Raw genomic sequence first — 26,421 nt, forward strand, 5'->3', positions numbered from 1 at the left:
TCCAGATGGATATGCATCAGATATAAGAAACAATGTGGATGTGAAGGAGAAGAAGCTTGTTGGGCTAAAGAGCCATGATAACCATGTTTTGATACAGTATTTACTCCCACTTGCTGTGAGAAGGATTTTACCAGAAATAGTTAGTGCTGCACTGATTCGTGTGAGCAATTTTTTCAAGCAAATCTATTCGCCAGTTATCCGTATAAGCGATATGCATAAGCTAGAGTCAGAAATAGCTGAGACTCTAAGCATTCTTGAGACTATATTCTTGCCATCGTTTTTTGATATTATGGTACACTTAATGGTTCATCTCCCTACTCAAGTCAGAATTGCTGGCCCTGTTCAATTTCGTAATATGTACCCAGTGGAGAGGTAAATTTTAATATATTTTAGCAATAAATTAAACTTAGTTTTACTCAAAGGAAGGTTTAACATATATGCCATTTCTCCTTTATAGGTTTTTAATGAGATGTAAGGGTCATGTTCGCACTAGGAGTCACCCAGAGGGGTCAATTGCAGAAAGTTATCTATTTGATGAGAGTCTCACATTCTGTTCTCGCTACTTACATGGTGAAACTAGATTTAACCGGAAAAAAAGAAATGATGATGGCTTGAATGTTGATTTAATCAATACCACCCCTTTCTTCCATAACATAGGTCGTGGATTGGTTGGTAAGCGTAGTGTCACATTAGACCACAAAACATGGCTTCAAGCACATAGATATGTCTTGTTCAACTATGACCATATAGAGCCTTACTTGAAGTAAGTTGAACATTATATTTTATAATCAATATCATCCATTTATTTCATGATTACTAAATTATAATGTTTGTTTAGTAAACATATAGAATACCTTTACTCTGCTGGTCATCAAAATCAAAGAGCAATCAGTCGTTTACACTATGAGACTTTTCACGAGTGGTCTAAGTCACACGTAAGTATCTAGGAAAATGTTTATATAGAGTATAGTTCCACATTATTTTTTAGTGCAATAACAATCTTCAATATCATCAGGTGGAAACAACGAGTGAGGAAGTACCTGAGGAGATAACAATATTAGCTAAGGAGCCTAACATGGTTGCACATTCTTATGATAGTTATTCTATAAATGGGATAAATTTCCATACACAATCTTATGATGTGGGTAGGTCAGTGCAGTGTAGTGGTGTAGCCCTAGTTGCACATGCAACAAGTTTTGATGGGACAAACAATAATAACCCAGTATCAATGAGCAAAACTTATTATGGTGTTATAAAAGACATTCTTGAGCTGAACTACCATCACCAGGGAAAAATAGTATTGTTCAAATGTGATTGGATTGATAACCGAGTACGAGACAAATGGGTCAAAATAGACAAGTTTGGGGTGACAATGGTCAACTTCAAGCATTTATTCAATACCGGTGACAAGGAATTAGATGAGCCATTTATTTTTGCATCTCAGGCAACTCAAGTTTACTATGTGCAAGATCCTATTGATGCTGATTGGTTTGCTGTTTTGAAGTCAAAACAACGTGACATGTATGATATGGAAGAAAGGCTAGACAATAGTACAGAAATAGGTTCTTTCTTGCCAGATTTGGATGCACACACACAAGTTAATGTATCTATTGGTGGTAGTTGTGTTAGGACTGATATAGATGGAATAATGATTGTCGAAAACCAACCTAGCAAGTAAGATATGTTTATATCTGTTTACGCAAAAATGTTTCATTTTACGTTGTAATTTCTTTGTCTTGAATCTTGATTGTAATCTCTTTATGTCTTGATTCAGGAGGAAAGTTTGTAAGAGGAAGAGGAATGGGTAAAGAAACGGAGGTCAATGAATATGAACTACAAAGGGCTGCCAACATAAAAGAAAATTTGAAGAGGATGAGATCTCTTAATCTCCATGTACCTAGTACTATGGTTAATGAAGAAGCAAATGGATCACATCGAGCCAATAAGAAACATAAGGTTAATGTATTTCCCTATTTAATAAGTTCATGTTTTTACATTTAATTTAATAGTACCACAATCTATCTCAATACATGCGGAACTAGAATTTTCTTTCTTGTAGAAGGAACTAGAATTATAGAAGGAACTAGAATTTTCTTTCTTGTAGAAGTTTCTGTAGCAAGTTTGAAGACCATGTGTTATATAACAACTTCCTTTAAGTGAGTTGGGCTTGACCACACACACAAAGTGGTGTAAAGACTGCCCAAAGATGGACTCTCATTTGCAGAGACTGAATTTCATTTAGCTGCCTGAAAACTGAATTTGCAGTGTCTTGTGTCAGTTTGAGCCCATGCAATTTCTGTTCTGGGTAATTTCGACCTGGGATTGTTGAACCAACCTGATAGAACTATGTTTAGAGAATAACTTTAGAAAAGGGATATTGGTCTGTTGCCATATAAAATTGTGAGGTCCAAAGGCTTAAACAGGGAGGTGTGCAATGGGGCAGCAGGGCTGGTGCAAGTGATCAGTGTTGATGTAGGATTCTGAAGTAGGTCCCTATCTCCATGTTCTACTTCATATGTTAGTATAAATTGAGATAGAGTCGATGTGCCTAACTAAGGTCTATAAGCCTTACTCTCTACTGAAAATACCCAGGTTTTTGGACTGTTTTGTGGGCAGTGAATACTTATCTGTTGGTCCCTTGACAGTATGAGCAAGAACAAATTCAGTTTTGGCCTGCAACCTGGAATAATATCCTAATGCACTAATAATGCACTAATAATGATCCATATGAAAAGGGATAAAAAGAGAAAAGGTTTGCAACTCAGCAAACATCATAGCAACCAAAAAGCAAAAACTTTATCACGGTCTCTCAATGATAAACTGAATGAGGACTCAGGTAGTCAGGTGGCAAGACTCTTCTCATGTGTGCCTGGCCTAGGGTTGAAATCCTAGTTTTACTTTCCAATACAAACAAGAACAAATAACTGATGTGTCGGCGTTTCGAGACCGGGGGGTCCCTAAGCCGACGAGTGAGTGTGCTGCGTGCCCCAGCCCAGATGGGTCGAGAGCGTGGGCGAGCGCGAAGGGGGGAGAGGCGAGGTGGCCGGAGACGGGCGTGAGAGAGGTGGAAGTCCCGCGGCCTTCGTGTTCGTCCCGCGCCCAGGTCGGGTGCGCTTGCAGTAGGGGGGTTACAAGCGTCCACGCGGGTGAGGGAAGCGAGCGGCCCCAAGAGAGCGCTTGTCCCGTCCTCGGTCCCGCGCGGCCAACCTTCTCTAAGAAGGCCCTGGTCCTTCCTTTTATAGTCGTAAGGAGAGGATCCAGGTGTACAATGGGGGGTGTAGCAGAGTGCTACGTGTCTAGCGGAGGGAGAGCTAGCGCCCTAGGTACATGCCAATGTGGCAGCCGGAGAGGTCTTGGCACCTTGCTGGCGTGATGTCGTGGCTGTCGGAGGAGCAACGGAGCCTGGCGGAGGGACAGCTGTAGGGGCGGTCGAGTCCTTGCTGACGTCGCCCTGCTTCCGTAAGAGAGCTGAGAGCCGCCGTCGTCACGGAGCTTGTGGGGCGCCATCATTGCCCATCTGGCGGAGCTGGCCAGATGGGACGTCGGTCTTGTTCTCCGTGACCCGAGTCGGCTCGGGGTAGGATGATGATGGCGCTTCCTGTTGACGTGGCGGGCCTGTGCCCTAGGTCGGGCGACGTGGGGGCTCCTCCGAAGCCGAGGTCGAGTCTGTCTTCCGTGGCCGAGGCCGAGCCCGAGCCCCCGGGTCGGGCGAGGCGGAGATCGTTCGGTCGAGGCCAGGGCGGAGTCCGAGCCCTGGGGTCGGGCGAGGCGGAGTTTCGTCGTCTTCTGGGGCTGAGCCCGAGTCCGAGCCCTGGGGTCGGGCGGAGCGGAGTTCGCCGTCTTCCGGGTCTTAGCCCGAGTCCGAGCCCTGGGGTCGGGCGGAGCGGAGTTCGCCGTCTTCCGGGTCTTAACCCGAGTCCGAGCCCTGGGGTCGGGCGGTGCGGAGTTCGCCGTCTTCAGGGGCTGAGCCCGAGTCCGAGCCCTAGGGTCGGGCGGAGCGGAGTTCGCCGTCTTCCGGGTCTTAGCCCGAGTCCGAGCCCTGGGGTCGGGCGGAGCGGAGTTCGCCGTCTTCCGGGTCTTAGCCCGAGTCCGAGCCCTGGGGTCGGGCGGTGCGGAGTTCGCCGTCTTCCGGGTCTTAGCCCAAGTCCGAGCCCTAGGTCGGGCGGAGCGGAGTTTCCTATGGCGCCTTTGGCAAAGCCTGACTGCCTGTCAGACTCACTCTGTCGAGTGGCACTGCAGTCGGAGTGGCGCAGGCGGCGCTGTCCTTCTGTCAGACCGGTCAGTGGAGCGGCGGGGTGACGACGGTCACTTCGGCTCTGCCGGGGGGCGCGCGTCAGGATAAAGGTGTCAGGCCACCTTTGCGTTAAATGCTCCTGCAACTTGGTCAGTCGGTGCGGCGATTTAGTCAGGGTTGCTTCTAAGCAAAGCCAAGGCCTCGGGCGAGCCGGAGGTGTGTCCGCCGTTAAAAGGGGGGCCTCGGGCGAGACGGAAGTCTCTCGAGGTCGGCTGCCCTTAGCCGAGGCTAGGCTCGGGCGAAGCGTGATCGAGTCACTCGTGTGGACTTGATCCCTGACTTAATCGTACCCATCAGGCCTTTGCAGCTTTATGCTGATGGGGGTTACCAGCTGAGAATCAGGCGTCTTGAGGGTACCCCTAATTATGGTCCCCGACAGTAGCCCCCGAGCCTCGAAGGGAGTGTTAGCACTCGCTTGGAGGCTTTCGTCGCACTTTTTTGCAAGGGGACCAGCCTTTCTCGGTTGCATTTTGTTCCGGCGGGTGCGCGCGAGCGCACCCGCCGGGTGTAGCCCCCGAGGCCTCGGAGGAGTGGTTACACTCCTTCGAGGTCTTAATGCCTTGCGTAATGCTTCGGCTGGTTTGGTTGTTCCCTCATGCGAACTGGCCGTAGCCCGGGTGCACGGTCGGGGCCCAAGCTCTTGGGCTGGTATGTTGACGCTATCAACGGTTTGGCCGTAGCCGGGTTTGCGAGAGCAGCCCCCGAGCCTCCGCACAGGGCGAGAGGACGATCAGGGACAGACTCGGCTTTTTTACATACGCCCCTACGTCGCCTTTCCGCAAGGAGGAGGGGGGGAGAGCGCCATGTTACCCTCGATGGGCACCGAACATGGTGTCTCCGGTGAGCTGCAAGCGGGTAATCCGAGTGGACGTCCGTGCCCCGTTCGTTGGGGGTCGGCTAGGGGCCCAGAGGCACGCCCAAAAGTACCTGCGGGTGATTTGCCGGACCCGGTCCCCTGGCGACGGGGTCCGAGGGCTCGATGCCTCCCTCCGATGGGATTCCGTTACAAGATCGTTCCCGCTGGTCTCGGAAATGTCCTAGGGTACCTCGGGAGCGCAGCCCGAGCCTCGGTTATGTATCGAACGTACCCCTGGTCATCCCTCGCTCGGTGTCTGAGGCGACTGTGAACCCTTCGGGGGCCAGCCTTCGAACCCCTGATCAGTAATGGGCGCGGAGCCCGAGTAGCCTGAGGCAGCCATGGAGCCCTTCGGGGGGCTGGCCTTCGAACCCCTGACCAGTAGTGGGTGTCGGGCCCACGCGATCTGAGGCGACTGTTGAACCCTTCGGAGGGCCAGCCTTCGAACCTCTGATCAGTAGGGGGGGCTCGGAGCCCGGTTCCTTCACAGAGAAGGATCCTTTTCGGGGTATCCCCCTTTCCCGGTCCCTGTTGCAAGAGATAGAGAAAGAGGAAAAAGGAAAAGGATACGAAATCGAACGACGTGGCGTACCTTTTTTGACGCGGTTATTACGGCGAAGGCGAAGCGTCGTCCGCTTCTCCTGCCAGAGGCGCCGCCTGTCCCGCCGCGGAGTTAATGTGACGGGGCGAGTGGTTGGCGGGGCGGCCGTTGCGCATGCGCGATCCGTTCGAGGAACGGATCACGGGTGCACCGTCTTCACGCCGTGGGAGGAGGCTCTCTTGCTGTCCCAGGATGGGACGTGAGCCTGGCTGACGACGTGACTGCTGCGCCCGCCCGCCTGCCACCGCCATTACTGTCGGCCCACTTTCGGTCGCTTTGACCGTCGCGCCAGGCTGGCGCTGCTGGGTCGTGCGCTGGGTCGCCTCGAGTCGTGGCATAGGCTCCGCAACCGAAGAGGTGCGACAGTGGCACAAGTGGTGGCGCGGTTGCTTGCATGCAGCAACTGGCGCGCTGGTTGCGCGACGCGTGGGCCTGGGCCTCCAAGCTGGCGTGTCAGAAGTCGGAGAAGCGCGTCCACCTGGCGCGGTTGCATGCCGCCTGCATGGCTGCCCGCCTCTTCCGCCTGTTGGTCTGGGCAAAAGCGGGGGGTCGCTTGTAACCGCTGGGCGGTTGTGCGCACCACGCGCGGCGGTTTGTCTTCTTCTGCTCTGAGCCGGTTTGCATGACATGCGGGACCCAGCCCCCGAGTCGCAGGGGAGGGCCTTGGAGCGTGTTGGAGAAGACTCAGCCCGTGGCGTTTGGGGGCGCACGTAGGGAGAGTTGCCTTTAAAAAGGAGGGAGACCCCTTTCAGAAGGCAACCATGTCTTCTTCCTCCCTTATGCGTCGTGTCTTTCCATCTTCCAAGCCCCCGGATGGGGGGTACCCGCCGTCTTTCCGCCTCCTCGTTGGAGGAACGCAACTCCGTGGGAGTTGGTACCTTTCAGCCATCGTTCGGCTTCAAGGATTTTCATCACGCAGCCCGGTCGCACCCCTCCACCGGCGGTCACCCGAGATGGCGACCTCCGGCTTGATGGTGGGGGAAAGCGAGCCGGGCTGCGGCCTCTGCCCCTCCCTCAGCCTCAAGGATTTTCATCACCAAGGCTGGGGAGGGGAGAGTGCCGAGTTGGGGTCGGCCCCTGCGCGGGCGGTGGCCCGCTCCTTCACTTAGTGATGGGGGGAGGAGCGGGTGTTGCCCGTGGCGCTGGCAGCTGCAGCGTGCCCGGTCTTCAGACGCGAGTGGCTTCGGAGCCGCTCGCGGCGCCGGCGTCCGCCACGGCAGCTGGAAGAGGTTCTTCCGCCGGCGCGATAGCCGGGGCCGGCCACGGGCTGACCTCCAACTTCTCGGCCTTCTGCCCGTCCTTGCCTCACAAGTTTTGGCACGGGTGGGGGCCTCCTGGCAGCGGCATCCACCCTGAGGTCAGCGTTGCCGCTGTTCGGCCCCCCGGAGCAGAAGTCGTCGTCGTCGCCGCTGCTGGAGCAGGTGACGGCGCGCCGTTCGTCGGCCTTCCGTTGCTCCGCAGGCCTTCCCCTTCGGAGTGGGGTTGTTTGTACCTGCGGAGGGGGAACCGGAGTTCCGTTTGTAATGGCACTTCGAATGCCAGTGTTTTTGTTCATTGCGGCTGTCGAGGCCTGAACATGTATGTAATTTTGGCACGGAGCCGTGTTTTCTCCTCATTTTCGAGCACTAAGTCTCGCCTGTTGATTATCTGAACCGCTTCACCAAGCATGAGTCGCCCCATGTCAAGGTGACGAGTGAGGTATCCGTATCCCGAAGGCGTAGGAATCCCTCGGCTCGATCGGCCTTGTTGTCTGAGGCTCCTCTAGCTTAGTTAAAGGGACCCCTTGGCCGCTCTTCGATGAGCCGAGGCCAGGGGTAGCGATATCAGTACGAACAGAGGCGGAGTTGGCTCGAAAATGGGAACCTGGTTGGCCGGAGCCTAGCCGGGTTGCCCGTCAGCGGGGCTGACGCCGGAGTCGATCAGCCGAGGCCTCGGGTCGGGCTGGCGCCCTTGGAAGATGCTTGGCCGAGGCCCCAGGGGTAACCGGCCGAGCTGCCTGCTCGGGCCGGATTCCCGGAGAAGTCCCTGGACCGCGTCGCCGTCCGAGGCTGGGTCGGACCTCGCTGAAGGCGTCGTCGATGCCGAGGGTGCTACAGCCCCCTTCAGCGTGAAGACCCGAGCCTGCAGGATCAGATTGTCTTGTAGCGTGTGCCTTCTGTGGCCGCTGAGGCCAGAAAACACACCCTCGCTCCGTTGTAAAGCCGCGTCTCCCTTTCCTCTTATTTCGAGCATCTGGACTTTCCATCGGTAACAGGGATGTTTGTGTGGGCGAGAGTTGCTTCTCGCGGAAGGTGATGAGTGAGGTATCCGTATCCCAGAGGCGTGGGAGTCCCTCGGCTCGGTCGGCCTTGCCGCTTACGCGTACTTTCGCCCGTCCATGAGGCCCTGTCACCGATTCAGTCGAGAAGGCTTGAAGGACCGTCTCGGCAGAAGAGCTTCCGAACGTGAAGACTTGTTCGGTCCACGGAGTCACTTTATCCGAACGCGAGTTACTTATCGTAGAAGGTGATGAGTGAGGTATCCATATCCCGGAGGCGTAGGAGTCCCTCGGCTCGGTCAGCCTTGGCTGCTTACGTGTACTCCGTCGTTTACAGGATCCGCTTTTCGAAGTAGTCAAAAAGCACGAAAGAAATTCTGCTAAAAAGAGGTCCTTTTTCGAGGAAAATTTCGACGCAGAGGGGGTCTCCCCCCTTTTAGCCCCCGAGGGAGGGTCGGGCTTTGCTGAGGCGAGGCTGACCCTTCCTTGATGACTAAACTTTGCGTGAGTGCGAGGTATATGAATAACTTGAAAACATCTTAAGGGTAGAAGCGACGTAGCTGTTTGATGTTCCAAGCGTTGCCGTAGATCTCGCCTTGATCGTTGGCCAGCTTGTATGTTCCGGGCTTCAAAACTTTGGCGATGACGAATGGCCCCTCCCAGGGGGGCGTGAGTTTGTGCCTTCCCCGGGCGTCTTGCCGCAGTCGAAGCACCAGGTCGCCCACCTGGAGGTCTCGGGGCCGGACCCCTCGGGCGTGGTAGCGTCGCAGGGACTGCTGGTACCGCGCCGAGTGTAGTAAGGCCCTGTCCCGAGCCTCCTCCAGCTGGTCCAGCGATTCCTCTCGGCTAGCTTGGTTGCTTTGATCGGTGTAGGCCCTCGTCCTCGGGGAGCCGTATTCCAGGTCAGTGGGCAAGATAGCCTCGGCCCCGTAGACCAGGAAGAACAGCGTGAAACCCGTGGCACGACTCGGCGTCGTCCTTAGGCTCCAGACCACCGAGGGGAGTTCCTTCATCCATCGCTTGCCGAACTTGTTGAGGCCGTTGTAGATCCGAGGCTTGAGCCCTTGTAGAATCATGCCGTTGGCACGCTCTACTTGCCCATTCGACATGGGATGAGCCACGGCGGCCCAGTCCACCCGGATGTGGTGATCCTCGCAAAAATCCAAGAATTTTTTGCCGGTGAACTGGGTACCGCTGTCGGTGATGATGGAGTTTGGGACCCCGAAGCGATGGATGATGTTGGTGAAGAACGCCACCGCCTGCTCGGACCTGATGCTGTTCAGGGGTCGGACCTCGATCCACTTGGAGAATTTGTCGATGGCGACCAGCAGGTGCGTGTAGCCCCCGGGCGCCTTCTGCAAGGGACCGACGAGGTCCAGACCCCATACAGCGAAGGGCCAGGTGATGGGTATCGTCTGTAGAGCCTGAGCGGGCAGGTGGGTCTGCTTCGCATAGAATTGGCACCCTTCGCAGGTGCGGACAATTCTAGTGGCGTCAGCCACCGCCGTTGGCCAGTAGAAGCCTTGCCGAAAAGCATTCCCGACAAGGGCTCGGGGCGCCGCATGATGGCCGCAAGCCCCCGAGTGTATTTCTTGCAGGAGTTCCTAACCTTCGGCGATGGAGATGCATCGCTGGAGGATGCCCGAGGGGCTCCGGTGGTAGAGCTCCTCCTCGTCGCCCAGCAAGACGAACGACTTGGCGCATCGAGCTACCCGCCGAGCCTCGGCTTGGTCGAGGGGTAGCTCTCCCTGGCGGAGATATCGCAGGTACGGGGCCTGCCAATCTCGATCAGGCGTGGCCCCGCTCTGCTCCTCCTCGACGTTCAGTGCCTCGGCTTCGGGGGCCGAGGGTACCTCGGGCTGAGCCGAGGGTGCCTCGGGCCGAGCCGAGGGCGCCTCGGGCTGAGCCGAGGGTGCCTCGGGCTCGGGCGCGTCGTCGATCTTGACGGAGGGTTGATGCAGATCCCGGGAGAAGACGTCCGGGGGGACAGTCGTTCGCCCCGAGGCTATTTTAGCCAGCTCGTCTGCAGTCTCGTTGTAGCGCCGAGCGATGTGGTTGAGCTCGAGCCCGAAGAACTTGTCTTCCAGGCGCCGAACCTCATCGCAGTAGGCCTCCATCTTCGGGTCGCGGCAGTGGGAGTTCTTCATGACTTGGTTGATGACGAGCTGCGAATCACCGCGGGCGTCGAGGCGTCTGACCCCTAGCTCGATGGCGATCCGCAACCCGTTGACCAGAGCTTCGTACTCGGCCACATTGTTGGACGCCGGGAAATGGAGGCGCAGCACGTAGCGTAGGTGCTTCCCGAGGGGCGAGATGAAGAGCAGGCCCGTGCCGGCTCCTGTCTTCATCAGCGACCCGTCGAAAAACATGGTCCAGAGCTCCAGTTGGATCGGAGCCGTCGGCAGCTGGGTGTCGACCCATTCGGCCACGAAGTCCGCCAACACCTGAGACTTGATGGCCTTCCGAGGGGCGAACGAGATTGTTTCGCCCATGATTTCCACCGCCCACTTTGCGATCCTGCCCGAGGCCTCTCGGCACTGGATGATCTCCCCCAGGGGGAAGGATGACACCACAGTTACCGGATGAGACTCGAAGTAGTGTCGTAACTTCCGCCTCGTCAGGATCACAGCATACAGCAGCTTCTGAACTTGTGGGTAGCGGATCTTGGTCTCGGACAGTACCTCGCTGACGAAGTAGACTGGCCTCTGAACGGGCAGTGCATGCCCTTCCTCTTGCCTCTCGACCACAATCGCGGCGCTAACCACCTGAGTGGTGGCGGTGACGTAGACCAAGAGGGCTTCTCCATCAGCTGGGGGCACCAAGACAGGCGCCTTTGTAAGGAGCGCCTTCAGGTTCCCGAGGGCTTCCTCGGCCTCAGGGGTCCAAGCGAAGCACTCGGCCTTCCTTAAGAGGCGGTACAGAGGCAGACCTCTTTCGCCGAGGCGTGAGATGAAGCGGCTCAGGGCCGCGAGGCATCCCATGACCCTCTGTACGCCTTTTAAGTCCTTGATGGGTCCCATGCTGGTGATGGCTACGATCTTCTCCGGGTTGGCTTCGATGCCTCGCTCGGAGACGATGAACCCCAGGAGCATGCCCCGGGGCACCCCGAAGACACACTTCTCAGGATTGAGCTTGACTCCTTTCGCCTTGAGACATCGGAATGTCACTTCAAGGTCGGAGAGGAGGTCGGAAGCCTTCCTTGTCTTGACTACGATGTCATCGACGTAGGCCTCGACTGTGCGACCGATGTGTTCGCCGAACACATGGTTCATGCACCGCTGGTACGTCGCGCCCGCATTCCTCAAACCGAACGGCATGGTGACATAGCAGTACATGCCGAACGGCGTGATGAAAGAAGTCGCGAGCTGGTCGGACTCTTTCATCCGGATTTGGTGATACCCTGAGTAGGCATCGAGGAAGGACAGGGTTTCGCACCCAGCAGTGGAATCCACGATTTGATCGATGCGAGGCAGAGGGTAGGGAACCTTCGGACATGCTTTGTTGAGACCAGTGTAGTCTACACACATCCGCCATTTCCCCCCTTTCTTCCTCACAAGCACAGGGTTGGCAAGCCATTCGGGATGGAATACCTCTTTGATGAACCCTGCTGCCATTAGCTTGTGGATCTCCTCGCCTATCACTCTACGCTTCTCCTCGTCAAATCGGCGCAGAGGCTGCCTGACGGGTCGGGCTCCGGCCCGAATATCCAGCGAGTGCTCGGCGACATCCCTCGGTATGCCGGGCATGTCCGAGGGACTCCACGCAAAGACGTCGGCGTTTGCGCGGAGAAAGTCGACGAGCACTGCTTCCTATTTGGGGTCGAGTCCGGACCCAATCCGGATCTGCTTGGAGGTGTCACCGCTGGGGTCGAGAGGGACGGCCTTAACCGTCTCCGCTGGCTCGAAGTTGCCGGCGTGACGCTTCACGTCTGGCACCTCCTTGGAGAGGTTCTCCAGGTCGGCGATGAGGGCCTCGAACTCGGCGAGGGCCTCGGCGTACTCCACGCACTCCACGTCGCATTCGAACGCGTGTTTGTACGTGGGGCCGACGGTGATGACCCCGTTGGGGCCCGGCATCTTGAGCTTCAAGTAGGTGTAGTTGGGGACGGCCATGAACTTCGCGTAGCATGGCCTCCCCAGTACCGCGTGGTAGGTTCCTCGGAACCCGACCACCTCGAACGTCAGGGTCTCCCTTCGGAAGTTGGAGGGTGTTCCAAAGCAGACGGGGAGGTCGAGTCGTCCGAGGGGCTGGACGCGCTTCCCAGGTACGATCCCGTGGAAGGGCGCAGCGCCTGCCCGGACGGAGGACAGATCGACGCGCAGGAGCTTGAGGGTCTCGGCGTAGATGATGTTGAGGCAGCTGCCCCCATCCATCAGGACCTTGGTGAGCCTGACGTCGCCGATGACGGGGTCGACGACGAGCGGGTATTTCCCCGGGCTCGGCACGTGGTCGGGGTGGTCGGCCTGGTCGAAGGTGATGGGCTTGTCGGACCAGTCTAGGTAGGCTGGCGCCGCCACCTTCACCGAGCAGACCTCCCGGCGCTCTTGCTTGCGATGCCGAGCCGAGGCATTCGCCGCATGCCCACCGTAGATCATGAAGCAGTCGCGGACCTCGGGGAACTCTCCTGCTTGGTGATCTTCGTTCTTGTCGTCGTCGCGGGCCCTGCCACCCTCGGCGGGTGGCTCGGCCCTGTGGAAGTGTCGCCGAAGCATGACGCACTCCTCGAGGGTGTGCTTGACGGGCCCCTGATGATAGGGGCACGGCTCCTTGAGCATCTTGTCGAAGAGGTTAGCACCTCCGGGGGGCTTCCGAGGGTTCTTGTACTCGGCGGCGGCAACAAGGTCCGCGTCGGCGGCGTCGCGTTTCGATTGCGACTTCTTCTTGCCCTTCTTCTTGGCGCCGCGCGGAGTAGACGCCTCGGGAGCCTCTTCCGATGGGCGGCCCTGGGGCTGCTTGTCCTTTCGGAACATAGCCTCGACCGCCTCCTGGCCAGAGGCGAACTTGGTGGCGATGTCCATCAGCTCGCTCGCCCTGGTGGGGGTTTTGCGACCCAACTTGCTCACCAGGTCACGGCAGGTAGTGCCGGCAAGGAACGCGCCGATGACATCCGAGTCGGTGATGTTGGGCAGCTCGGTGCGCTGCTTCGAGAATCGTCGGATGTAGTCCCGGAGCGACTCTCCCGGCTGCTGCCGGCAACTTCGAAGGTCCCAGGAATTCCCGGGGCGCACGTATGTGCCCTGGAAATTGCCGGCGAAGGCTTGGACCAAGTCGTCCCAGCTGGAGATCTGCCCCGGAGGCAGGTGCTCCAACCAGGCGCGAGCAGTGTCGGAGAGGAACAGGGGGAGGTTTCGGATGATGAGGTTGTCGTCGTCCGTTCCACCCAGTTGGCAGGCCAGGCGGTAGTCCGCGAGCCACAGTTCCGGCCTCGTTTCCCCCGAGTACTTCGTGATAGTAGTCGGGGGTCGGAACCGGGTCGGGAACGGCGCCCGTCGGATGGCCCAACTGAAGGCCTGCGGACCGGGTGGTTCGGGCGAGGGACTCCGATCCTCCCCGCTGTCGTAGCGTCCCCCACGGCTGGGGTGGTAGCCTCGGCGCACCCTTTCGTCGAGGTGGGCCCGTCGGTCGCGACGGTGGTGCTCGTTGCCGAGGTGGCCCGGGGCCGCAGGCGCGGTGTTGCGCGTGCGCCCGGTGTAGACCGAGGCTTCCCGCATGAATCGGGAAGTCGCGGCATGAGGTTCCGAGGGGTATCCCTGCCTTCGGGAGGCAGTGCTCTCGGCCCGTCGGGCCGCAGCGCCTTCCAGGAGATTCTTGAGCTCTCCCTGGATTCGCCGACCCTCGGTGGTTGATGGCTCCGGCATCGCGCGGAGGAGCATCGCTGCGGCTGCCAGGTTCTGACCAACCCCGCTGGATGCGGGCGGCGGCCTGACCCTGACATCGTTGGCAACGCGGTGCTGGAGACCCTGGGGCAGGTGACGTATTTCTCCGGCCGGGGGTTGGCCCGCCCATACCTGCCCGACGTCCCGGCGGATCGTCTCAAGCGCTCCTGTTCCCTCGTCGAGCCTGGCCTGCGCCCCGCGGACTTGCTCGAGCTGTGGGTCGTGACCCCCCGCCGGAACGGGGACCACAGCTAGCTCCCGCGGGATGTCGGCGCGAGGCACTGGCCTAGGGAAATCACCGTCCTCCGGCATGCCGAGATGGTTGCCTTCGGAGGGATCCCCTAGCTCAACGTGGAAACATTCGCGGCTTGGGCCGCAGCCCTCGTCGTCAAGGCTGCGGCTTCCGTCAGAACAGTCGGAGAGGCAGTAGTCACATGCGGTCATGAAGTCCCGCATGGCACTGGGGTTGCCAAGTCCAGAGAAATCCCAACAGATGCTGGGATCGTCATCTTCCTCGGACCCGGAGGGCCCGTAGGTGGAGACGTCCGTCAACCGGTCCCAAGGCGACCGCATACGAAACCCCAGTGGGGTTGCACTCGCCTCAATGAGAGCGCCCGCCAAGGCGAGGTCGCTTGGCGGGTTGAGGCCGAGTCGAAAAGACGTAGGATGAGAATTAGTCGGTACCTTTTGGTCGACGAGGAGCGACGTAGTCACATCGGGGACTGGTTGCACCGTTGTCTCAGGTACGAGGGCGACGTCCTGCAAGCTCTCCGCGAGTGCGCCGGCGTCGTCCACTTGCTCGGAGTTGGCGTGTCGCGGGGGGAAGGCGCTTGCCTTCGTCTCGAACGCGAGGTCGACGCCCGGCGTGCCTTCCGTCGGGGCGCTGGGGACGTCGATCCGCTCGACAGCCGACGAAGCGCGGCCTCCCGCTTGGCCTTGGTTGCCCTGCCTCCTCCTCCGTTGGCGGGGGAGAGGACGGGGCGAGCTCGAATGTTGTTCTTCCACCGCGCGGGGAAGATGTCGCCGATTCCGCCGCCGGCGGGCGGGTTGTCGGCCGCCATTGTCGTTGTCGCGCGGCGGTGGAAGGAGTATCATGTCGTAGCTGCCGTCGAAGGACATGAACTCAAGACTCCCGAAACGGAGCACCGTCCCGGGCCGGAGAGGTTGCTGGAGACTGCCCATCTGGAGCTTGACGGGAAGCTGTTCGTCAGCACGCAGCAGGCCCCTACCTGGCGCGCCAACTGTCGGCGTTTCGAGACCGGGGGGTCCCTAAGCCGACGAGTGAGTGTGCTGCGTGCCCCAGCCCAGATGGGTCGAGCGCGTGGGCGAGCGCGAAGGGGGGAGAGGCGAGGTGGCCGGAGACGGGCGTGAGAGAGGTGGAAGTCCCGCGGCCTTCGTGGTCGTCCCGCGCCTAGGTCGGGTGCGCTTGCAGTAGGGGGGTTACAAGCGTCCACGCGGGTGAGGGAAGCGAGCGGCCCCAAGAGAGCGCCTGTCCCGTCCTCGGTCCCGCGCGGCCAACCTTCTCTAAGAAGGCCCTGGTCCTTCCTTTTATAGTCGTAAGGAGAGGATCCAGGTGTACAATGGGGGGTGTAGCAGAGTGCTACGTGTCTAGCGGAGGGAGAGCTAGCGCCCTAGGTACATGCCAATGTGGCAGCCGGAGAGGTCTTGGCACCTTGCTGGCGTGATGTCGTGGCTGTCGGAGGAGCAACGGAGCCTGGCGGAGGGACAGATGTAGGGGCGGTCGAGTCCTTGCTGACGTCGCCCTGCTTCCGTAAGAGAGCTGAGAGCCGCCGTCGTCACAGAGCTTGTGGGGCGCCATCATTGCCCATCTGGCGGAGCTGGCCAGATGGGACGCCGGTCTTGTTCTCCGTGACCCGAGTCGGCTCGGGGTAGGATGATGATGGCGCTTCCTGTTGACGTGGCGGGCCTGTGCCCTAGGTCGGGCGACGTGGGGGCTCCTCCGAAGCCGAGGTCGAGTCTGTCTTCCGTGGCCGAGGCCGAGCCCGAGCCCCCGGGTCGGGCGAGGCGGAGATCGTTCGGCCGAGGCCAGGGCGGAGTCCGAGCCCTGGGGTCGGGCGAGGCGGAGTTTCGTCGTCTTCTGGGGCTGAGCCCGAGTCCGAGCCCTGGGGTCGGGCGGAGCGGAGTTCGCCGTCTTCCGGGTCTTAGCCCGAGTCCGAGCCCTAGGGTCGGGCGGAGCGGAGTTCGCCGTCTTCCGGGTCTTAGCCCGAGTCCGAGCCCTGGGGTCGGGCGGAGCGGAGTTCGCCGTCTTCCGGGTCTTAGCCCGAGTCCGAGCCCTGGGGTCGGGCGGTGCGGAGTTCGCCGTCTTCCGGGTCTTAGCCCGAGTCCGAGCCCTGGGTCGGGCGGAGCGGAGTTTCCTATGGCGCCTTTGGCAAAGCCTGACTGCCTGTCAGACTCACTCTGTCGAGTGGCACTGCAGTCAGAGTGGCGCAGGCGGCGCTGTCCTTCTGTCAGACCGGTCAGTGGAGCGGCGGGGTGACGACGGTCACTTCGGCTCTGCCGGGGGGCGCGCGTCAGGATAAAGGTGTCAGGCCACCTTTGCGTTAAATGCTCCTGCAACTTGGTCAGTCGGTGCGGCGATTTAGTCAGGGTTGCTTCTAAGCGAAGCCAAGGCCTCGGGCGAGCCGGAGGTGTGTCCGCCGTTAAAAGGGGGGCCTCGGGCGAGACGGAAGTCTCTCGAGGTCGGCTGCCCTTGGCCGAGGCTAGGCTCGGGCGAAGCGTGATCGAGTCACTCGTGTGGACTTGATCCCTGACTTAATCGTACCCATCAGGCCTTTGCAGCTTTATGCTGATGGGGGTTACCAGCTGAGAATCAGGCGTCTTGAGGGTACCCCTAATTATGGTCCCCGACATGATGCTATCCACAAATAACTGATGGTATCCACAAATAACCTAGAAGCCCGATGATCAGGACTCAATGTATCACACGCGACAGCCAACACCCACATGTTCTACTGCAGATACATCAGTGCCACACTTTCCCAAGACACAATAGCAGGCTTAATGTACAGCCGCAACAATAGTGCCATCATCATTTTAGCATTCAGTATTTCATTCATAACTACAAAAGAGGTCGTATTCGTGGTATATCACGACAGGAGCAAGTCCTAGTCGCTGATCACGACAGGAAAGTGTGGCACTGATGTATCTGCAGCTAAATGTATCAGTGCCTCATTTATCTTCTGCAGATACATTCTTCTGTCCCAGTCGACTCAGCTAAATGGAGTCTGTACTAAATATGACCCATTTAGCTGAATGGAAGGGTACGATGTTCAATGAAGGTTCATAATACTTATACTTCACAAGCAATAATTTTGCAGATAGTTCACAAGCAGATACCCAGGCAGCGAGTTCAATGAAGGTTCCATTCCAGTAATTTTGCAGAGCTGGACACAGAGATCTTGTGCTGACAGTAAATAGAAAAGAAACACTTGTTCAGCAAAGAGCATTTGAAAAGAAAAGTGCAAGCGTATAGGGAATTAATCAGAGGAGCTGTCATTATGTATAAATTATAACAGTCACATAGATCAAAATGCTTATCTAACTTTGACCAATTATGTAGAAAAATACACAACATGTAGAACATCAAGTTTAATTAGACCCAAGATGAAATATGTGTTGATACTTGATAGTGCATTTATCTGGTACTCCCTCTGTCCAGTTTTGGTCATTGCCTAAGGGTCAAGAAAAGCTTCAAAGTCTGATCAGTGTATTATCTGGTACTCCCTCTGTCCAGTTTCGAACATGCAGTCATACTCCATTTTTGATTGCTTGTACAGTTGACAGTTCAAAGTCTGTTCAGAGTTCCGACTTCTTCAAAGTCTTCACAGTTCAGTTCAAAGCTTGATTTTGATTGCTTGTACAGTTATATTGTGTTATTGTTACAACTATAGTGTATTGTTGTCCTTCAATATAGTATTACTGTTGTCCTGCTAGACAGCTATAGTGTATTGCTGTCATGCTACAGCTATATTATATTACAGCTATATTACTGCTTGAAATTTCTGCTACGTACTTCACTGGCAATTGGTTGACTGCTTTAATTTCTGAACCTTAAGTTTTAATGTTTTCATTTCTTAGAGTGTAGACAAGGACATTAGCAGCTTCAACTGATGGACCTACTTTGCGATCAAGGACTGAAAGGGATATTGTTGATGAAGAATCTGAAAATAGTTATGAAGAATCTGATAATCCCATCAATGATGAAGGTAAAAATCAAACAAACTTTAAATTTATTGTAGCAATTTTGAAAATAGTTATGAACAAAGGTTTTCATCTGTTTTATCTCCTGTAATAAGCAGAGCAACCTATTGGGCATCAAAATATAAGGAAAGGAAGGGGCCCAACCTTGAAGAAGAACATATATTCAAGTAGTGGTGGGCCTAAAATCTGCATTACCCTTAATGAATATGGACAACCAGTTGGTAGGAACAGCAAAGAGTTTGGTAATTTCATAGGAACTTTGGTGAGGAAAAATATCCCTGTTTCTTGTGAGGATTGGAGACTAGTTGATTCTAAAAAGAAGTTTGAGTTATGGACAAAAGTGAAGGTAATCTGATTTAGTGAGATAATTTGTCTTAGCCTATTGTCAGTAGATTTGGTAATCAACTACATTTTTGTTGAAACAGGAATACTATGAAGTGGATGAATCTGGTATAGATTATGTTATAACATCTGCAGCAAAAAAGTGGAGAGAGTTTAAGGCTGACCTAAAGAACAAATATTTTGATGAAACATTGAGTTTTGAAGAGCTTATTGCTAAAAGGGATGAAAGGGTGAAAGAATCTGATTGGGAGTGGTTGATAACTTATTGGATGTCTCCAGAAGCCGAGGTACATGCTGATTTGTTTTGAATTCTTTTTTGAGATATAAACCTTCATTAAACTATTGTATGAATGAATTTCTATTATTGTTTTGATAGATTCATATGTATGTTGTAGGTTCGTACAAACAGAGGTAAAGATAATCGTTCAAAGCTGACTATGTCGCATGCAGCTGGCAGCAAGAGTTATGCTCGTGTGGGGCATGAACTGGTAAAAAAAATTATAATCACTAGTTTGTATAATCATTAGTTTAATTTATGAAAAATCTAGTCAATTACTGGACCAAATCATTTTTTCTTGTAGGCCGAGCAACAAGGACGCCCTGCGAGAAGAGATGAAATATATGTTAGAACACACACGCGTAAGAACAAAGAAGGGGATATTGTGCCTCTACCTGGAGCAGAAATATTCATTGTGAGTACACACATATTTTTGATTTATGTAATAATTAAAATATAAGTGAACAAAATATAATATATGTGTGGTCCTCTTAAGAATAAATTTGAAGAAGCTGTTGCTGAGAACCCAGAACTGAAGGACAGAAGTATTGAAGATGGTGATTTATATGCACATGTTTTTGGAGAGAAAGAACCAAGAGGTCGTATTCGTGGTTTAGGCTTAGGACCAACTCCACAAGATGTAGGCACCCCTGGAACTCAAATGAAAATATCAACAAAGCTTCAAATGGCATTGCAAGCTCGCAGTCAGTCTGAGCAAGAGGTTAGAGCCTTAAGACAGGATATGAATCAAATGAAAGAAAAAATGGATCAAATTTATCAAATGATGGTAGCAGCTCAAGGGGTGCAACATATAGAAAGCCCATCACAACATGGGTCTAATTCTCGACAGGTGATATAATATTGCATATGTTTAGTCAGTGTAGCATATATCGAGCAGTTCGGCGTCTATCATGTTAATTAATTAGGCTTGTTTCCTTTATCTCACTAACACTTTTTCCCTTTTTATTTTCTTTAGAACTCAAGGGTGCATCGTTCAGATGAGGTGGCACATGATTACAATGGTAATAACCATTCACAAAATATGGTTGAAGATGACTTGCAACTTACTAGGCGAGTTGCAAGCACTGTGGGTCGTCTAAGGAATCGTGAAGATGTTAATACTATTGAAGAGCAAAGTCGCAGGCGAGACATTGCAACAATGGTACCTCAAAGAAATCATGGATCATCTCAAAATGCAGATGATAATCCTATAATTTTCTCATCTATCACTTCATATTTATGTTTCATTATTTGAACTTTGTAATCTTACTTCGCATATTTTATTAGGTTGGTAAAGAAGTGATATTATATTCTATGATGAGATCAGAAGTTCCTGTTGCAATAGCAAATATTATCTCAACCGACCCAACCACTAAGGTGGGAGATGTTCCTCTTGGAAGGGAGTTCACACAGGTTTTTGTGACTCGCGTGCTAAAAAGGGAAAGTACTCTGCCACGACCATACTTAGGTGTAGAGAGTATGGGGGATGCTCTTTTTATGCCCGTTGCATGGCCAACAAACAAGGTAATATACTACAACCTTGTATTTTATTTATGTAATTAATAGAACAAGCTTCTAATGTTCTATATTTTTAGATGGGTCGTAACAAAAAATCAACGTTGAACCAAGGTTCTACAGCAGCAGGTAAATATTTGCTTCTAATGAAACTAGCTATTATTTTTGAACTTTGTAATCTTACTTCGTATATTTTCTTCATATATAGTTGTGTATTAATCATAACCACAGATTAAAGGCACATAACTTCTAAGGGAAACTAAGGAAAGGGATAAGCAAAAACCATATCAGACCTCTCTCTGCCTATCCATATATCTATAAGACATTGGGAAAATGTGCAATTTGAGTAATGGGCTCACAGCATGATTCATTTGTCCATCATAATAGAATAGAATAGAATCACAGTTTTGGGCTTTCACTAGCATGCTCCACTGGATCGGATTGGTGAACTCTGGTTCCCATGATCCCATCAACCTTCACCTTCTGCTAGATAATCACGCTGACCAGGCTCAAGTTTGCCTCGATGCTCTCTTGGACCGTGTGGGATGAGCTCTCATGGACATGTGCATTATGCAAGAATCAGTGTATCTGTTTTGTCTCTCCATGATTCAATTGGGCTGCATGACGGAGAAGTGGCCCTTGACGCGGTCATGGCGCGCAGAGTGCAATCTCCTGCATGCCCATGATTCTACGTACTATTACAAATATGATTAAGCCATAAACAAGCTAACTAATGCACACCTACATGCTGATAAACATTTACACGATTACAGACTGGATGCTGCTAACTTAACATTCACCCCCTTAATCTTGTCAATCTTCAATTCTGATGATGCCTAGCTGCCTCCTTAGCTCTGCAAAACGGATCCTTCCCAGTGGTTTTGTTAGTATATGCCAGCTGTTCTTCAGAACTCACATGACTGATTTCCAGTCTCCCTCGCTAACACACTCCCTGATGTAGTGATATCTTGTATCAATCTGCTTACTCCTCTCATGATAAACTGGATTTTTACTCAGCTATTGAGCAGATCTGTTGTCAATTCGGAGGTTGAATTTCTTCACTTCAGTGCCCAACAGATCCCCTATAAGTCTGCTCAGCCACACTCCCTGACAGGCTGTCGTGGCTGCTGCTATATATTCTGATAGCACTCCAATGTTCTGCATTTGGATTCTCCATAAATCTGCTCACCATTTGCACTGAAAAAGCAAGATCAGGCCTTGTATTAACTAGATATCTCAGACTGCCCACAATACTTCTGAACTTGGTAGCATCAATAGTTGCTCCATAGGTGTGTCTGCAGGGTTGCATCCCTTCATTCCACAAATTTCAAGTATCTTCTTAGCATAAGCACTCTGGCAGATTTTGATTTCTCCTGGTTTTTGCTTTACCTCAATTCCAAGATAATAACTCAGGAGTCCCAGATCACTCATACTGAAACTTTTCTTCATCTGCTGCTTGAACACAGAGACATCTCTTGTATTAGGCCCACAAATTATGAGATCATCCACATATACACCTACTAGCAGCAGTGATCCACCAATCCCCTTTCTATACACTGCATGTTCTTCTGTGCTCCTTCTGAATCCCAGCTTGGTAAGTTCCATATCAAGCCTGGCATTCCAGGCTCTTGGGGCCTGTTTGAGGCCATACAGGGGCTTTTTCAACTTGAGCACTCTTTTCACAGTGTCTAGGCTGGTGAAACCTGGTTTTTGATTTACATAAACCTCCTCTATTAGTTCTCCATTTAGAAAAGCAGACTTCACAACCATGTGGTGTATCTCCCAATCCCTTTGAGCTGCCATAGCTATTAACACTCTGACTGTTTTGGGCTTTCACTAGCATGCTCCACTGGATCGGATTGGTGAACTCTGGTTCCCATGATCCCATCAACCTTCACCTTCTGTGCTAGACAATCACGCTGACCAGGCTCAACAGCTGGCAATCTGTTTTGGTATCTGAAGCCTGTTAACTATAGCTTGACTAGTATTCCTGCTCAAGAAAATGCATTTGCACTTCAACAGCTGGGAATCTGTTTTGGTATTTCTCTGTTTTCAGCTAGCAGTTTTTGATATTTGAATCTTTGAATACATATAAACACTCCATAAATTTTCAGCCAGCATTTTCCTTATAGAAATTGAAGCATACATGGCATACATATCATATATTCCCTTCATGAAACCGAAGCTGTCATACAAAAATTTAAGCATTTTCCGTACAGAAATTTTCAGTCAACATTATCCCTTCATTTTCAGCCAACAGTGTTCAGATTACTCAAAGTTCAAATTAGTAACGGAGGATTGTGACCTTCGTTAGCTCATAACCTGTATAGATATTACTCAAATTTCAGATTACTCAAAGCACTAACAGCCAACGTGTAGACCTCTGAACGTATAGTTTTTTTCATGTGGCCAATCATCTAGACATCTGAACGTGTAGACCTCTGTATGTGATATTTGGTCATACTGATCCCCATGTTTGAACATGTAAGTTTCTGCACATTCAGCATTCAACATTCGAAATTGAAAAGTAAGAAAAAAATAGAAGAAAACTGAAAATAGGAGGATACAGGAACAAGCTGAACCTGGGCTGAAAATTCATGCGGCCACAACAGGAATATGTTCACATGAATTCAGATTTACAGTTTATAAAAGTTCAGATTTACCTACTGTGTCACTTTATATGTTATCTTATTTTTTTCTTAGCTCTAAAAACTTTGTTCACATCTGGTGCAGGAAAAGGTGCTGGAAACACAAATGATCGGAGTTGATTCTTGAAGTGCGTGAGAAAATATTATTCGCATGCATGGTACGGTGGCCGTTGGTAACACCCAACTGTTGGAGAGATTTTAGTTTATTAGATAAATCTAGAGACTTTTGTATGTAATAGAACTGAAAGGTCACTTCGGAATTTAGAAAACATGTATACTACTTATATTTATAAGTTCATCAGGCAAATTGTGTTCCAAACAAATGTATGCGGGGACTCTAAAGTCATGGATCTATCTCTTTTAGTAATCAAATTTCTTATATTCTGAGCTACATATTATTCAAGTTGCCTCGAAGTGTGTATTGTAACCAGTTTATTAATTGTTTCATTTAGAATATATATATTTGTATGCATATATTTTTTTTACCGGACACAAAGAACAACGACAAACAATCTGTCGCCATATAGACTTTTAGCGACAGACTTGTTGTCGATACAGTAATTACGTCGTCCAGAATATGTGCGACGGCAAAGACCTGTCTGTCGGCAATAACAAACACATTACCGACAGATAGGTAGTCGGTATTCATATGTCTGTCGGTAAACATTATTGCCGACACGACTTTTAGCGACACACATTATCTGTCGGGAAAACTCATTGCCAACAGACTGTGTGACGCTATTTAGGTGTATTACCATCAGATAGTCTGCCGGCAATAATGTGTCACGGTGTAGTGTCCACTGCACGCCTATAGATGACCAAACGTCGGCCTGGCACGTGCCAACCGCACGCGGGCCACAACTATGGCCCAGGCACGTCATGCCGGCCTACTGACTGTGTCGGGCCAGCCCGTTAGCCTATCGGCCCATTTGATTAAATCAGTGTAAAAATGTTAAAAACGGTGCAGGAGGTGGGTTCAAACACATGCCCTGATGGAAGAAGGGCGGGAGACACTGGGTGAAGGTCTAACCAGTAGAACATCACGCTCAAATATTTTTAATATTGAATATAAATTGTATATATGTATATACGTTTTTTTGTAAAATAAAAAATATAATCATGTCGGGTCGGAACAGCACTACGGGTCGATGATACAGCCAAGCACGACACGGCGTTCTTGGCTCTTGCAAGCATTAGGTCGTTTCTAAAACCATATTGGCGCAATGAACTATATGGTGTTTGAGGTTGCTGAATTAGATGGAGCAACAATGATTTGTCACACTAACAGTAAAATGAAAGGTTATTTGTTGGTTTTAAACGTTAGTAATTGCTACGAAGTAGCATAATTTATATGGAGTGCATCCAGTTTTTATTGATGCTTGACATTAGCAATGACTCCATATTTTGATCTATCTTCTTTTATCAGTTTGACTTCATGTGACTTATTTTAGAAACTTGAGCTAACAAATTTCTCTTATTTGGTCTCTGTATGGTGAAATTATATCATTCTATAATCTATGTTCGTTCAGTCAGTCGTTGTGAACTCTCTTCTAATCGCTCACTTTATTGGTTGTGTTGTACCAAGACATATTGCATGGAGTAAACAATAACATCAGTTAGCCAAAAATCAAAAAAATATTATACAGAGAGCGGAGACAATCAATAAAAAACCTTGAGATCTTTTTTGGTGGATAGTTTACGTGGGTATTGTTGTAAGCCGTTGCAACGCACGGACACCGGACTAGTATATATATATGTCGTTTAACAAATGCAGTAGCGTGACAAGGGTAAGCATAAGACACTACCGGAATCGCGTTCTTTGTCGAGTGTCTAAGACACTCGACAAAGAACACTCGGCAAATATTTCATCGGCAAAGGGTTCTTTGCCGAGTGCTTTTTTCGGACACTCAGTAAAGACTTTGCCGAGTGTCAAAAAGCACTCGGCAAAGAAAAACACTCGGCAAATTAAGAATCGAAAAAATTAAAAAAAAACAGCAAAACATTTTTTAAATTCTATGAACAACTCTCCAACCCTACCCTATTACCTTATCTGTTGCCCCTATCATTTTGAATCAAACTTATATGTTTTGTAAATGGTGAGATTCGAACTCGCAACCTCTCTCTCGCGCATACCCTCATATATCCACTGCACACCTATAGATGACCAAACGTCGGCCTGGCACGTGCCAACCGCACGCGGGCCACAACTATGGCCTAGGCACGTCATGCCGGCCTACTGACTGTGCCGGGCCAGCCCATTAGCCCATCGGCCCATTTGATTAAATCAGTGTAAAAATGTTAAAAACGGTGCAGGAGGTGGGTTCAAACACATGCCCTGATGGAAGAAGGGCGGGAGACACTGGGTGAAGGTCTAACCAGTAGAACATCACGCTCAAATATTTTTAATATTGAATATAAATTGTATATATGTATATACGTTTTTTTGTAAAATAAAAAATATAATCATGTCGGGTCGGAACAACACTACGGGTCGATGCTACAGCCAAGCACGACACGACGATCTTGGCTCTTGCAAGCATTAGGTCGTTTCTAAAACCATATTGGCGCAATGAACTATATGGTGTTTGAGGTTGCTGAATTAGATGGAGCAACAATGATTTGTCACACTAACAGTAAAATGAAAGGTTATTTGTTGGTTTTAAACGTTAGTAATTGCTACGAAGTAGCATAATTTATATGGAGTGCATCCAGTTTTTATTGATGCTTGACATTAGCAATGACTCCATATTTTGATCTATCTTCTTTTATCAGTTTGACTTAATGTGACTTATTTTAGAAACTTGAGCTAACAAATTTCTCTTATTTGGTCTCTGTATGGTGAAATTATATCATTCTATAATCTTTGTTCGTTCAGTCAGTCGTTGTGAACTCTCTTCTAATCGCTCACTTTAGTGGTTGTGTTGTACCAAGACATATTGCATGGAGTGAACAATAACATCAGTTAGCCAAAAATCAAAAAAATATTATACGGAGAGCGGAGACAATCAATAAAAAACCTTGAGATCTTTTTTGGTGGATAGTTTACGTGGGTATTGTTGTAAGCCGTTGCAACGCACGGACACCGGACTAGTATATATATATATATATATATATATGTCGTTTAACAAATGCAGTAGCGTGACAAGGGTAAGCATAAGACACTACCGGAATCGCGTTCTTTGCCGAGTGTCTAAGACACTCGACAAAGAACACTCGGCAAATATTTCATCGGCAAAGGGTTCTTTGCCGAGTGCTTTTTTTCGGACACTCAGTAAAGACTTTGCCGAGTGTCAAAAAGCACTCGGCAAAGAAAAACACTCGGCAAATTAAGAATCGAAAAAATTAAAAAAAACAGCAAAACATTTTTTAAATTCTATGAACAACTCTCCAACCCTACCCTATTACCTTATCTGTTGCCCTATCATTTTGAATCAAACTTATATGTTTTGTAAATGGTGAGATTCGAACTCGCAACCTCTCTCTCGCGCATACCCTCATATACCACTACACTACTACAACAATTATGTTTATATT

At 51.3% G+C, this 26,421-nt stretch overlaps 1 protein-coding gene across 1 annotated transcript; it reads left to right on the forward strand.

Moving 5' to 3' along the window:
- The first annotated feature begins 1,372 nt into the window (after positions 1 to 1,372).
- Positions 1,373 to 20,082, forward strand: LOC103634081 (uncharacterized). The gene is made up of 9 exons (XM_035961239.1): positions 1,373 to 1,674; positions 1,775 to 1,804; positions 18,037 to 18,110; positions 18,204 to 18,451; positions 18,531 to 18,734; positions 18,843 to 18,935; positions 19,029 to 19,139; positions 19,221 to 19,574; positions 19,701 to 20,082. The coding sequence occupies exons 1-9, from the start codon at positions 1,373 to 1,375 to the stop codon at positions 19,977 to 19,979; spliced, it is 1,695 nt and encodes a 564-aa protein (XP_035817132.1). The 3' UTR covers positions 19,980 to 20,082.
- The last annotated feature ends 6,339 nt before the right edge of the window (positions 20,083 to 26,421 follow it).

Source organism: Zea mays, chromosome 7, assembly GCF_902167145.1.
Source record: "Zea mays cultivar B73 chromosome 7, Zm-B73-REFERENCE-NAM-5.0, whole genome shotgun sequence".
NCBI lineage: Eukaryota > Viridiplantae > Streptophyta > Magnoliopsida > Poales > Poaceae > Zea > Zea mays.